General features: G+C 50.2%; 1 protein-coding gene across 12 annotated transcripts in view; it reads left to right on the top strand.

Moving 5' to 3' along the window:
• The window catches only part of TNS1 (tensin 1), a 65,957-nt gene extending 60,196 nt beyond the window's left edge, over nucleotides 1–5,761 (top strand). For all 12 annotated transcript variants that reach the window (XM_062004718.1, XM_062004726.1, XM_062004725.1 and 9 more), the window contains one exon: nucleotides 1,021–5,761. In XM_062004718.1, coding sequence (XP_061860702.1) covers nucleotides 1,021–1,165 — 145 coding nt within the window. In that variant the 3' untranslated portion in view covers nucleotides 1,166–5,761. The remainder of the gene's footprint in view (nucleotides 1–1,020) is intronic.
• The last annotated feature ends 9,529 nt before the right edge of the window (nucleotides 5,762–15,290 follow it).

Raw genomic sequence — 15,290 nt, 5'->3', positions numbered from 1 at the left:
TTGTGCGCCTCCCAGACGATTACCCCCCCTCCCAGCTGCTGTTGGGGTGGCTACCAGCTACGTTGGAGCATTGGCTGGCAGGTGGCCTGTGCAGCTCAGCTTCTTGGCCACACGTGAAATAGGCTCAGTTCCTTGCTGCAGGAATGTTTCACCCCAGCATGAGTCCATGGTCCTGGGGACTTGGGAAGCATCTTTCAACTCCAAATTCCTGGTCAGAGCAGGCATGGCCCTAGCTGAACTGGCCTTACCGGAAACTCTCCCAGCAGAGTCAGCAGGAGCCAGTTCATGGGTTGTGCTGATGGTGCATGAGCTATGGGCCAGCTTTACTCTTTCCTCCTGTCCTTCCTGTCCTGACCCATGGGAGCACAGAGACACTGCCACAGCCCACTTACAAGGGCCAATTCCCACTAATTTTAGCCATTGTGTTAGCAGAGGGATTTTTATTAGGATGTCCAGCTGCTGGGACATTTCCCCTCCCCGATTAGAAATGCCATGGCCTGGGCCTGTCTCACATTCTGTTCCCCTGTATTTATAACTTCAGTTTGCACGTTCTAATTAAAAAAGAAAAGGGACATTTTATTCATCAGGGGAGAGGCAGATGGAAATAACTGCATGGTCTCACCCAGCTCCTCGTGTCCCCACATGGCCCTCTTCTCACACAGGGGCCACTCCAATGGCCAGCCCATCACACCTCCGGTAGTTTCAGGAGTCAGCTTTGAAACCAAGGCAATGCTGTGATCATCTGCCAGGTCCCTTTTTGGGAATGGTCTAGGAGAGAGTGGTCAGAGCAAGAGGGCTTGGCCAAGAGAAGACAGAAATGCAGTGCTGGCCTTCAAAGGAGCTGCAGCAAAGGGAAGAGTAGAGGGATCTTCATGTAGGCCGGTTTGGGATCTCTCCTGTGTTTTGTGAGGTAGATGTTAAAGAGGGGTAGACAAGAGCATGCTGCAAAAGGGTGGTGATGTTCCTTGGGTGAGCAATGCTGAAGAACCTCACTGAGCCTCTTGCCTTCTCCCCACTCAGGCTCTTCGGCTTTGTGGCCAGGAAGCAAGGGAGCACCACAGACAACATCTGCCACCTTTTTGCCGAGCTGGACCCAGACCAGCCGGCTGCAGCCATCGTCAACTTTGTCTCCAGGGTCATGCTTGGCTCTGGCCAGAAGAGATGAGCTGGCACTTGTGGGTGATTCTTGAATTTTGGAGAAGGACTTGGAGCTGATCCGAGAAGGAATGTGAGGAAGTGCATTGTGGGAGAGGGAAGTGAATCGGGGGGGGGAAAGGGATGGCATTTTGGAGGAAAATGGCAAATGACAAAAAAAAAAACCCAACCCAACAAAACCCCTAAAAACTCAACACAAGCCAAATACACACATAGAGGAACCAAAGCCACGCACCTACATAAGAGAGCCACAAAGTCACGCCAGGCAGGATGCACATCCCGTCGCAGGGAAGGCGACCAAAGCGAAAGTGGCCGTGGGAGGCATGTTCCCAGCTTTTGGCATCACGGTCCTGAGCGGTGACATCCACTCGGGGCTGACTGTGGGACCATGACTGGTGTTTTCCATCTGGGAAAAAACCAGAGAGACAGCTGGCAAAACCCATGGAAGAAGCTTCATCCCAGCAGCTCCATTAGTGAATGTCTGCTGTGTGTTTGAAATGACCTGTAGGAGATAGCGATGTGGGCCACATCTGTGGGACACTGGAGGAGATGCCCCTCAGAAACCGTCCCTTCTCCGACTGCAGTGGAGGGTCCTCACTGGCCCCCTGAAACTTGCCAGCCACCTGGCAACTTGCTGGGGGCGTGTTGAGGGGCTTGGTCCTGAACCCGTCCATCCTTGGGGAGCTCGGCCATGGGTTGACCTCCACTGCCGACCCAGAGCCCAGCGCCGGTCACAGGTGAGCAACTGTGAGTCCACCTGGAGAGGGAGATGTTGGCATTTCCCCAGCTGCCCGGAGGTGCCTGTGCCCCCCAGCCTGAGTGGAGCTGGCGAGTGGGTCTCCTGCTGCCTCATGCCTGGGGAAGGCAGACACTGCCCAGGAACCTCCCCGGAGGGTATGGATAAGTCGCTTCCTCTTCCATCTTCCTCTTTTCTCTCCCGTCACTGGTCCTCTTTGGCAGTTTTCTCCTGCGGCCCGTCTCACTTTCCCTTTAACACACACACACCCCCCAAAAAAACCCCAGCAACAAACCAGAAAGGAAAGAAAAACATTGTAATAATAATAATAATAATAATAGTAACTATAATAATAGCGGATGCTGGCACAGGTGGGTTCCTTCCCTGTGTGAAGCAGCAGGCCCGTGGCTGCCCCGGTCTCGCTCTTCGGAGATGCGCAAGCAGTTTTTAAATTGCATGGACATTGCAGTTGCACGAAAGGCGAATGATTTACAAGTAACTCAGGCGCTTTTTTTCTCCTTTTGTTTTGGAGGCCACGTTAAAAAATACAAAAAAGAAGGAAGAAAATTTAAAACAAAAAGAAAAAAAACAACAAAAAAGAAAGGACCTGCAGTCGCCGGGCAGCTTTGGCTCAGTGGGGAGGTAAAAGGTCCTCCGAGAGCCACCCCACTCGGCATGCATGTGCCCCCAAAACTGGCTGTCTGGAGGCTCGTGCCCCCTGAGTGCGCTGTAGTTTTGCAGTGGCCTTGGCCCGGTCGGCCTTTCCCTTTGCTTTGGGAGGTTAGGAGGGCCAGCCAAGGGGGTGAAAGGGGCCAAGAGCCTCTGTGCCCCCATGGGGTGGGGATTGTGGTTGAGGTGCAGCCAGCAAAGGTCCCTGCTGTGGGGTGGAGGCAGAAGATGCTTTGGTCACATGTGCAGGTTTGGGGCAGGGGGAACAGTCTGAATGGAGCCGTGGGGTCACTGCTGAGCCCTCTGCTGCAAATATCCCCCCGCGAGAGCTTTCTGGGAGAAGTTTTCAGTGGAAAGTGGTGCAGATAGTCTATTGGGGGCAAAAATTAGAAACTTAGCACTGCAGCCCCCTCCTGCTGAGAGCTTGTCTTCCTTGGACCGCCTTTGCCTTGATAGCTATAGTATATATATACACAAGCTATACTGACAAAATACTGTAAGCTAACAAAATTTTAAGGAGGAAGAAAAAGGTTCAATTTACTCTCCGAGAATATTTATTTTTGCCATATTGCTTTCTGTGCATTGTAACTCCCCCATTATATCTCCCCCCACTTCCCCTGCCCCAGGGAAACACCTGCATGTTAGAAGAAGCTCCAGAACAAGGAAAATTAGGGATGGGGGAAGAGGCACAGGGGCCCCCCAACCCCCCCAGTGTCGGGGTGATGTGTGTGTGAGCGGTGTGTGTGTGCGCGTGTGTACTGTGGGTGCCCGGACGGGGCTGGTGTGGCCGGAGGCTGGACCGATGGACCAGAGCGAGCGTGGAAGGATGCGTAGCGAGGAGTTGGTTGTGAGATGTCAGCAGGTCAGGGGGCTCTGGGCAGGGAGGCTTTCCCCCTTCCTGGGCTCCCTGGCCGCAGGGATGCAGAGACCTTTTCGTTATTGATGTGTCCAAAAAAGCGATTCCCTCCTTCTGCGAAATTCAAGCGAGATGAGAGGTGATCTCACCCAGAATCTCCTCACCCTGCCGTTCACCAATTAGAGAAGACACTGTGTTTATAGATATATAAAGATATATTTTTGAAAGCCTCTATTTTTCAGACTTGGTTTTCTCACTGCTAAGAAACGAGAAGAAAGTAATGTAATTTTATTTTAATCTGCTGCCTCGGAAATCGGTGCTTGAAACTCTTTTTTCTCCCCGTACAAATGAAGCAGATCTAAGCACCCCAGAGCTGTCATGTAGAAGCCGACCCCAGCAGATACCTGCCCATAGCATCACGCCTGCTTCGGGTCCCGAGCCGCTCACGGCTTCCCCACTAACCCACTAGCTGAGGAGTTAGACCGTATCCAAGTCTCTAACAGAATCCTCTGATGATTATAGTATTTGTTTAACACAAAGCTAATCACCTTCCAATGATATAGCCGGGCGTCTGTCAGCTCCCTTTAAAGGCACTTTTTTTCTTTCCCCCTCCTTTTATCTCCTTTTTAAAGTTACATTTTTAGGTGTAACTTCCCTTTCTGTCCCTGGGAGAGACCGTCAGCCAGCGCTGAGGATCGCCCAGGTCTCCAGACTGGTGGGGACCTAATGTTTATATTTTTTTTCCTTATGAAAGGCACAGAAAAGACTCTTTGGATTTTTGTGCTTTGGTGTTTTTTGTTGTTGTTGTTTTTTTTCTTTGGTCTTTAAATGCAGTCATGGTATTTGAGATTCGAGCTTGCACCAGTTAAGCCCAGCTATACATCGTTGTAATCACGCTGCCGTTGTCAGCAGCCGGATGGTATCTCTCTCTCGCTCACACACACACACACACATAAACACACACATCCCTCCTTCCTGCACAAAGAACTGCATATATTCTTGCCAAAGATATCCTTAAAAACGCACTTTTCCCCATATATATATATATTTTTTTTTTGCGTGTGTAAATTTATCGTACGTGCCCTTTTTTGTGTCAGTTTGTTCTTTGGAGAAGCCCCTTCCCACCCATCCTCCCTTTGCTGTCGATGTTGCTGTCTGTTGGGAGATGCTCCTAGGAGGGTTGTTTGCTGCCTGTCCCATATGGTAGAGCCTGCAATGTGCAAAATGTAGGGTTCAGTGGGGCTCCCTCCAGCTCTGCCCTCCCCCTGCCCCCCTTGGGAGCTATTTTGGGGAGGTGATCCTCGTCATCATTTGCTGATGGATGCATCCATCTCATGGTCTTTGCCAGCCCTGCATCGCCAATGGAGATGGGGAGGGGGTTCATGGGCTTAAGCAGCTAAATCGAGCAAAGTTTGGGGTTACTCTGGATGTAACATTTACAGGCTGCCTCCTGGTCAAACCACACATGGAAAACAAACCAGGTAGGGAGGAAAAAAAAAAAACCCCAATCCAGCCTCCGGGCATTGATTTTCCAACGAGTTCAACCGCTTGAACCCAAGCGCAAAGTAAATCCCCACCCAGCAGGTCGGGCGGGTAAAGAAACCAGTTGCCCCAAAAACCCCAGACAGCAGCATCAACAAAAGGCAACCCTTCTCGTTGGAGCAGGCAGGAGGATCAGACAGCAAAGGAGCCCGCAGGGGCTTGTTTCATTTCGTTCGTTTGTTTTGCAAATTGAGAGGTTGGTTTGGGGTTACTTTTTTTTTTCCCCTCTTCTTCTTCTTTTCCTTCAAAAGGAAAAAGAAAAAAAGGAAAAAAGAAAGGAAACAGCCCAACGTTTCTGTTGGCAAATCCTGTGCCTCCCGTGTTAAGCGTGGGGTTTTTTTTTGTTGTTGTTGTTGTCTTTGTTACTTTAGGAATGTTACAGATTTATTTGCTAATCAGTGTTAATGAACAGTTTCAAACTTTTAGACTCACCCGTTTCTGTGTATTTATATAGATGGATAAAAAAACCCCCAACCCGACGTTATGTTTTGTATCCTTGCCCCCATGAGGTTGTCACGTGTGTCAGGATGACTTCGGTCACACCGTGTCCGTGTCTGAATGTGACTCCGCTGTTGTCTTCCCATTGTACAGATGATGGATTCTTTACAGTTCATTGTATGGCTTCATAAAGTGGTAAAAACCCAACCAACCAACCGAATCAGTTATATAAAATATACTGTTGCTTGGAATGCCAGCTTGGTGTCTGGATCGCTGGAAATGTATCTTGAAATTTAAAGGAGCGCAGGAATAAATGCTTCTGTTCTTTTTGCACAGGGAAATAAGAGAAAAAAACCCAACTGAAACCCAGCGGGTGCTGTGTTTTCTCTGGGCTGTCATTCTCCCCATTCCTTGACGGCAGATTGGGGCCCCCAGGCAGATGTGGGGCGGTGGGCGTGGGAAGGAGGAGGGGTTGTGCTGCTGCTTGTCAGCGTCCAGCCGCAGCTTGTGTTCACCAGATGCTGGCTAACCAGACAGCCCCCAAACTTCCTACATGGCTCCAGCTCCATGGCTTTTATTTACCAGCAGGGATTTTTCCTGCTTGCCCTGCAGGCACAAGGTGCTCTTTAATCCTACTGCTTTCTCCCAAGTTGCCTTTAGGTGCTCTCTGTCCAGCCTTGGACATCCACTTTGAGTCCATCTCCCTCAGGGGAGTGAGATGAGGTCATGATGATATGGATTCTTTTGCCTTTGCCAAGGTGGTGGTTTGGGTCCTGCTCCCATTAAATCCCACTGCCTGCCCCTTTTGGAGCCATCCCACTTCCTTGTGCCTGGCAAAAACTTCCCCCAAAGTCTCAGGCCTGGCTTTTCCAGCATTCACAGAGCAATTCCCAGCATCCGTCAGAGCCCTCAGCCCCGGGCTCTCTGGCTCTGCTCCTTCCCCTTCTTGCTGAGTTGGTGGCCAAGACCCAGTCCCCGGAATGGATTGAGTTTAATTATACAAGAAATATCAGCCAGAGCAGCGGCAGTTTCTCTGGCGCCAGAGCTGCTGTGGCTCAGAGGCTCAGAGCTTCTCCTGGGAGCTGGCAGCACTAAAAATACCTCCTGCCTTTCTCTAAAATAGCTGCAGGCCGAGGGGCGGATTGAGGGGGCTGCTCGCCCGGGGACCCCGTGCTGTGAGGCTCCTGCTGGGAAGCAAAGGCAAGAGGGGAGAAAAAGGGGATGCTTTTCAGCTCCCCAGAAATAGTTGTGGGGCTGTGGGTAGACACCCAAGTGACATGCCTTCTGAGCAAGGCTGTACGTACCACGGGACCTCGGGAGGTACCTGGCATCTGCCAGCCTTGGCCTTGGCTGTTCCTTGTCTACCCGCTGGCAAGACAAGACCTGCAGCCTCCTCTCCCTTACCAACACAGTGGGGATGGTGTTTTCTCCCCAGATTCTCCTGGTTTTGTTTCTTGTTTCCTGCTGGAATCTAACCCCCAAGATCTGTCTGTCTGCCCGTTCCTGGTGCTCCTGTCCCAGTGACAGTGGCTGCTGGGTATCCCCAGAGCAGGAAGAAGAGGTGGTGAGTGCCTGGTGAGGTGGCACAGACTATTTGTTGTGAACCATAAACTGCTGTGCATGTTCCCTCCCCCCCATCCTGCCCCTTTTCTGCAGTTAATTCCCCATTTCCTTTCCAAAATTCCTTAGGAGCTTCTGGTTTGTGTTTTTGCTCGGCCTGTTCTTATCTGCCACCCTTACTGGTTCTCGCCGTGCAGGCTTTTCACGGTCTCTCTTTGCAGCTTGCTACTGTCTCCAGGCCAGGCTGGTGGCTCTGGTGTGACCATGAGGAAAGGCAGGTCCCACTAGCTCCATGCTGGGAAACCTTACCCCCATTGCATCTCCCCATTCCTATTGAGTCCCCCACCTCCAAGTTTCAAAATCATCAGCTTTTTTCCTAATTTTAACCCCTGCTCTGGAGACTCTGGGCCACCCAGGGTGTGTTTCATGCCAGGATGTGAAAGGCGGCAAAGTTTCTCTCTCCCCTGCCTCCAGCTCCAGGAGAAAAGGGCGGGCATGCTGTTGGACAGTCAGAAAAGCTTCAGCTGGGGTCAGAGAACTAAGTCTTCACTCCTAGCTGGTTCACTTGCAAATGTGGTCAGGCTTCAGGCAACCTTTATTGAATAGATTTTAAAGCCCAGACCAGGCCCTACAGGCTTATTGGGTTGTGGGCTACTGCTGGCAGATAGAAGCAAGCTGGAAAGCCGTGCCCCAAGTCGAGGAGGCCTGGTGAGTAGGGATGCTCCCAGGGATGGGTCTGTCATGTTCATCCATCTGTGTCCCTATCTCCTGTCTTGATGCAACCACCAATGTTATACCATCCCAGCCATATCCTCCCTGCCAGTCTTCGCCCTGTTGCCACGCAAGGGAAGGGCTTGCCCACGTGAGGCTGGGCCCAGCTGATGCCATGTCGCTGCCTGCCAAGCACCCATGTCCCATTTCCCACAGCAGCTCAGGCTCTGCAGTGTTGTGAGCAGGATGGACTAGGACCTAAAGTGAAAAGCAGTCTCTGGGTGTTGAAGGTTTGATCACTGCTCCTCTACAGGGAGATGGGTGCACTGGGCAGAGAGCTGCCAGCCACGCATCCACCCCTATGCAACACAACACACAGAGATGGATGTGGGCACGTGTATGAGCTCACCTGGGGGGCTGCACGTGTGGGAACAGCAGTGCTTCTCTGAAGGTTGCAAACCCTGCTGTGGTGTCCAGGATGCTGCTGCTGAGATACTGCATTCCCTGAGCTGCTCGGTAACTGTGAGCGATGGTGACACCAATGAGTGAAGGGCCAACGGCACCTTGCCCATGTGCCTGGAGATTCTGTCAATGCACAGGCTGGATCTAAGCAGCACCAAACCAGGAGCTTCAGTCAATTAGCGTCTCACCCCAGCAGCTTACTTGAATCTATCTCTCTTCCCTGGGCCAGGCTCTCAGCCCTTCCCTGAGAGGGGACCAAGGCAGTTGTAGGGGACAAAATGTGTGAATACCACCGTCCAACCCAGCAGGCCCTGGGCAAGTCCACTGTAAGGCTGATGGTGAAAAAAGCCATTCCAGAAATGGCTCTAAGGGCTTCATTATCATCCCAGGGAGATGTTTTGTTACTGCTTGGAGAGGGGTACCAATTTGCAGCCTGTGGTGCAGGAGTTACCCATTCTCCATGGCCCCATGGCGGACAGGAAAAAGCAACAGAAAGGGTTAAATAAAGAATAAAAAGGGGCAATGAATAAAGAGGGGCAATGTGATACTCTGGAATGGTTTACCTGAAGAGGGAGTGGAATCAAAACCCTGGAGGTATTTGAGGGCAGGGAGAAGAGGGGCTGGGCTAGAGATCTGTAGTAAGTCTGATCTGTCCTTTGGAGAAGGGTGATGGGTAGGATTGGGCTGTCCTGCCTTGTGAGGTTCTGGCTCCATCTACAGGGATGTGCCTCCAAGTGATGGAAGCCTTGTACTGATGTATGCCTAGAACAGCCTGGGCAAGGAGGTGATGTTTCCTTGCCTGCAGCCAGCTTCTCCTGCAGCTCCTCTCCTGCAGTGCATTCCCTGCTGCTGTGTGATGGACACAGACTGGCTCAGATGCAGTTGGGTTTCTACATCCATAAGATAAAAGGGCAGGTAGCCTGCCCAGTGGCTGCTGGACCAGGGTGCAGCAGAGGCACCCTGAGCTGAGTGCAGAGTGCTCACAGCACTGCTGTTTCCAGGCTCTGCAACAGCCTCTGCCAGACCCTGCCTGTCCTTCGTGTGAGTGCAGCCCAAAGGTGCTCCTGTGCAGCACTTCAGTGCCAGTGACTCTTCCCATCCCCACAGCAGCACCGGCAGCCTTGGCTTGCATGGGACCATGGGGGCCAAGCAAATCAGGCAGACAGCCTAGGCCAAAAAAAAGCACCATTAGCCAGGTCTTGTCATTGTTGATGCTCACTGTGCCACTGTCTTTTCTTGGATGCCCCTTACACCAGCAGCTTTGGGAAGGCATGAAGGAGTGACAAGAGTCTGGACTGTCCCAGCATGCTACAGCCAGGCAAAAGAAAGCAATCTGAGCTAGAGAAGGGATGTGAAGTACCTTATTCACAACTTCTCAGCTCCAGTCTGAGACAAAGGGATTCTTGTAACATGCTCAGTGGTCTTTCATTTCCCACCTCATTCATGCTCTGCTTCAGGTTACATCACTGTGGCCTTCAGCTGCCTGTACCCACATATCCCTGTGGTGACATGACCCGAGTGGAACTGTCCCCTGCCTCTTCATGTCTTGGTGGTCCCAGGATGGCTCACACTCTCCTTCCTCTTGGCTACCATCCCATATTTGTACTGTCCTGTTGCTTACACTCCTCAGACCTACATGTGGCTCAGGCAGTTCCTGGGAGAAACTGGCACGCAGTTCATCTCCAGCCAAAATCAAGCCTTCCTCACATGTCACCTGGGGCTCAGGGCGTCAATATGTCCTGATGGCAATTATTCCTGGCAGAAAATTCCCAATTGATGGCAAGAAAGAGACTGTTTGGCCCCAAAATGAGTGTCATCCTTTTGGACTCCAGGACTACTACCTCTCCGTGTCTCTGCCTGCCAGACTGAAGACATAGGGGTATGTGTCTCTGTCCTGGTGATGCTGCAACAGTTGTGTGGCCTTACCATGCAGATTCTTTCTGATGGTAGTGATAGGAGTCCTGCTCTGAGCTTTCCTGTCTGAGTCAGGACAACATCCAAGAGCAGTTTGCAATGGTGCCAGACAGCTGAGAGAGTCGTCTGAGAGGGCAGGTCTGAGACACGTGCTCACAGGCATGTGTATTCACAACAGGACAGAAATACTTTTCTGATCTCTTTTTCTCTTATCCCTCCTAACTCCAGGCTCCAGTGCTATCTGCTATGTATCTCCCCACTCTCTCCTCAAATAAACAACAACAACAAAAAAAGAGAAAAAGAACGAAAGAAATAAAAAGCACAAGGGAGGAATGAAATATTTGCAAGCTCATTGCTTTAAGCCTCCAACAACTGGATGAAACAAGCCACCAGTGAACTGCTTTTCGTGACTGTGCACAGTGCCCTTGCCAGAAGAGCTGGGCTCTAATGAAAAAAACATGTGGGATGGGAGGTTGCACTGAATCAAAGCAGAGCGCAGCAGCGACCTCAGCCCTGGTGTAGTGGAGCTTGGCTGGGATGCATTGCAAGCACTCAGGAGGGCTGGGAATGTGAGGAGAAGTTTGTTGCTGAAGCACCTTGTTGTCTTGGCTGCCAGTGGGACAGATTGTGTGAGAGCAGTCTGTCTTCACAGGAGATACTTAGCAAATGCCTTTGGTGTTACTGAGATGTAACTTTTTCCAGTGCCGTTGGTTATCTTTGCTGAGACATCCCTGCATGTTCCTCCAGGTGGGAGAGCAAGGGGAAAAACACTCAATGACCAGCCTCAGTGAGTGTTCTCAAAAGCCTTCTGCTCATGTGGGCTTCCTCTCTAGTCTGGGAGTTTGAAAGCACATTAGGCTGAGAAGGACAAAACCAAGGAGGAAAGCCTTGGTGGAATGGGAGAAAAGGGTTATGGTGACTCAGGATATAGTCTCCTCCTTTGAGATACCTTGGATTGAGCCAATATCCCAGGAGAGCATCAGGGGATGTCCTGATGACCCCTGGGAGATGGCTCCATGGTTTATGAGTATGGAACTATGTCCAAAATACCACACCTTTGCCAGCCTCTGGCTTCTAGTGAGCATTCAGGGTTGGTCCTTTTTGACCTGTGGCTACAATCTCCTCATCTGAAATCTCTTTTTACACTTACACGAGAAAGACAAATTAATTCCCACCAGCTTTGCCTTGTGTTCCTCGATTCCCCAGGGATCCCTTGCACTCCTTCAGGGTGGGAAGGCAAAAAGGGGGTCCCTGAGCATGGTTTGTCCAACACTGTCTTCAGAGATCTTTTCTTGTATGTCTCCAGCCCTCATTTCTGGCACTTCAGGAAAGACTCTCCTCTTGCTCCTCAGCTGGGAAGAGATGGTGCTTAGGGGCCATCAGGACCCTCCAGATCTGAGAGGAGAGGCTGTTTGTGGAGGCAGCCATCTCCCTGGGAGCACCGGAAAGGTTTGTAGGACGTGCCTGGGATGCCTGGGACATGTGGAGCAGCCAAGCTGACATTTTGGCAGAGTGCCTCTCAGTAAGACGTGAGGAGAAGCAAGAACCCTCACCAAAGTCCTATTTTAAAGAAGCCCCCCCTTGAACTCTTTGATATGGATAGCACTGAAGATAGGGTTTCACACGTCTTTATAGCTCACACTTCCACGTGAGAGAAACTTCAGCCTTACTCAGGCAGGCTGCTATCTGCCACAGCTTGCTGGGTTGCAAGCAACGGCCGTCCTTCATTCCCAAGGGCCCCCGGCCTCAGTCCCCCTCAGGAGATCCTAAATACCTTCCAGCAAGGAGAAAGCACTTGGCTATGAGTTTTGTCAGAACTCTGGTGCTCACCCCTGGCTTTCCTCCTCCACAACAATGGCAAAGAAGGAAACAATCCCTCTTTAGACACTCCAGAGACTGTTGTGTGAAGGAAAGGAAAATGACTGTGCAGAGCACGGGATACGAACCCAGGGACCCTAACCCTAGTCTATCTGGCCTCACAAGCCCCTGCCAAGGTTGGCATCCTGCTGTCCCATCTCTATTCTCTCCTCCAACAGTGTTTTGGCCAAAGATGGTCTCAGAGCTACGAGCCCTTGGGGAATATCTCTGGTGAAGGTGCTGAAGGGTTCAGTAATGCAAGCCCAAGGGCAATGCCGGTAATCTGTGCTCCTGTGGCTGCATCCCTCCACCCCCCCTCCAGCTTCTCTCCCTCCCACTTCCTCTGTTTTTGGTTTCTCCATTCATATGGGACCCTTTATTATCGCGGAGGAGAAACCCATGGACACGCAAGAGGCTCTCGGTGCTGGCTCTGTGTGTTCACACCACTAGAGGTCGGCCGGTCCCCACCGATGGGACCGCTGACGGCAGGAGAAGGAAGGCAGCAGCGGGCCCAGGATGACTTGAAACAGCTTGGCTGATCGAGCCGTGTGTGTGTGTGTGTGTGTGTGTGTGTGTGTGTGTATGTGTGTGTGTGTGTGTGTGTGTGTGTGTGTATGTGACAGACACTTCCTCTCCTATTGACATTTCTCGCGGCCCCGGGCCAGCTTTCCAGGCTTGGTGCTGCTCCTCTTATAGATCAGTGTATTTGAGACGCTTAGAAAGAAAAAAACCCCATCAGGTGTTTAAGGGCAGGGGAGAGCTGGAACAGCAGGAGTGACAGCTTTTCCTGGCAAAAAAAAGAAAAGGAAAGAGGGATTCAAGCAGGCAGAGGGTGCACATAGAGCTCTGGCAGCCTCAAAGGCAGCCCCAGCCATCGGAGAGGTGAAGAGAGTCACTCTCAGCCTCATGGAGAGAGGTCTCAGCACTGGTTGCAACTCCCTCATTGCTCAGTGACCCGGTCATGCTCTCAGGAGCTCTCTTTGAGTGTGAAACCCTTATAACCACCAGGTCTGGGTTCCAGCCCCTGTCAGTGCACTTAGGATCAGGAATTCAGGGAAACAGACAAAGGCTTTAATGGAGATCCATCTCCTTTGCTCAGTTCTGTCCATCTATAGATGGAATTGAGTGGCCTGGCATACCTGGAGAAGGCAGGTTGCAATTAAACTACATGTACTATTTGGGATCCTTCTTCAGATCACCAAAACTGTTAATAGCAGGCGACAGGTTTGTGGTTAACTGGATAATGAAAGACAGGAGCTTTGGCATGTCAGCTACTCCCCCTACAATCACCTTTTGTGCAACCTTCCTCTCTGGTTGGCTCATATGGCCCCAGATCTTCTGGTTGGTGCTTTATCCAAATAACATGAGGCAGGCCCAACACAGCTGCAGTGCTCTGTGAGAGTCAGAGAATAAAGTACCCAGAGAGAGAAAACACTAGCAGCAGAGCACATGGCTTCTTGGGCCAGGACCCAGCCACCTTCCAAGCTGGTTGGAGGTGAGATACTGTCACAGGTAGCCCAGACCCACACTGTTTTGCTTACATGGATACCACAACAATCTCACCAATTTTTAATATTCAAGGACTCTTTTCCCTTTCTAGAACATTTTACCCCCAAATATCTGCACAGGGGCTTTCATGTACTGTCTGCTCACAGCTAGACCCAGCTTGGAGAACTCTGGATTTACTTTTATTTCTTCTTTTATTGCTTGTTTGCTTGCACATCTGAGGTGGTATCTATTACAGTCATTGGTCGTTCAGTTGCCTTGCAGGATGCCAGACACCTGCAGTGCCAATGAAGCACAGCTCCAAGAAGAGCCCATGGGATGACTTTTCACCAGATTTTGTAGGTCTTCGGGAGTTGTTGGAAGGGGGGATGTAGTTCCCTCATTTACCTGTCTTAAGTTTTAGGTCACTGCAGGAGTCAATCACTCAGAGGATGTGCCTCAGTCCTCTGGGTAGCAGCCAGGACTGATTCCATCCAGATGCTCTCTAAATGTTTCTCATATGTCTTTCCTTTAGGAGAATGGCTTGGTACCTAATACCCGGTTTGATGTGTGGCTCAGACAGGCTGCTCCCTGTCCAGTGCTTCCAAGAACTCAGTGATCCAGCAGCTTCTTCAAGTTGCCAGATGTTTGGTCCTGCAAACCTTGTCCAAGGAGATGGTGATGGCAGAGACCAGTTTGCAGAAGGGCAAAAGCAAGTCTACCAAAAAGAATCATCTCTGCCAGCTATGGAGAAGTGAATGAAAGCAACTGCAAAGTGCAGGAAAATCAGACCTCGGCAGCAGTCATGGCTGACCCAGCAGTGGAGGGAACCTCTCTGGATGGGAGCCAGCTTTCTGCTGCTGGACTTGGCTCTTAACTTCGAAAGGGACCGAGCCTTAGATGCCTTGAACTCAGTATCTCAGTTCTTCCATTTGTTATCCAAAGCAGGCTGATTTTTGTAATTTTTGGAAACTCTTTTAATGTAATCATAACTCTTCAGTACAAGAAAAAACCCTTTAAATAAATACCAGCATGTTTTGTGACACAAAACCCAGATACACTGTATGGAAAATATAACCTCCTTCCATCTGGAAGTGACTTGGGATCATCTTCTTTTTCTTGTAACTCATTTTCTACATGTCTCTGCTTCAAGGGTGATTTACTGCAAACATCTCAGTGTTCCCTTTGCTGTATTGATTCATAAGAAATCCTTTCACAATGAAATCATATTTTCCATGCACCAAAAAAAAAAAAGTCAGATAGAAGATGAAGAGTATTATTGTAACAGGAAAATGGTTAGGACAAAGAAAGCTTATAATTTTGTAAACAGAGGTTGGGAGGAGGCTTTTGGGATTGAGTTTCTGGGCAGCAAGTCAGAGGGTTTTTCTTTTCTTATTTTGAAGACTCTACTGGCAATGTCTACAACCCAGAAGAAAAATAAACATAAACAATTCTCCCCTCCAACATGGCTTTGATAGCTCAATTGAATTGAGATTTTGATGAAGGATGTGCCGAGGAACATTGGCTGAGTTGGAGAAGTGTTACAAACTTAGAGGTCTTGTCCCAGCACTTCTGGCTTGCCAGAAAGGATTTAGCTAGATACTGTCTTCTACTGCTGAATGTTTAAGTGATCAAAGCCAAAGGATTTCATGCCACAGATGCGATGGTGTCGCCCATTATGGGGGGCAAAGAGAAGACGAGGAGAGCACTTTCCAACTAAAATGAAAGTTTTGGAGTTAAAATCCATTGGAAAAAATGACCTATTATTCATAGTGAGTAACTGGGAGAGGGGGTGATGGTTGTGGAAAAGAATGACATTTGGCTAAGGAAAGCAGCTTATGGTATTTGCAAATACTTAGCAAAGCAGGTGATTACTGTTCTCTTTTGGACAACTCAACTTTTTTT

The sequence above is a fragment of the Colius striatus genome, chromosome 11 (assembly GCF_028858725.1).
Source record: "Colius striatus isolate bColStr4 chromosome 11, bColStr4.1.hap1, whole genome shotgun sequence".
NCBI classification, from domain to species: domain Eukaryota; kingdom Metazoa; phylum Chordata; class Aves; order Coliiformes; family Coliidae; genus Colius; species Colius striatus.
This window is presented reverse-complemented; position numbering and strand designations above follow the sequence as displayed.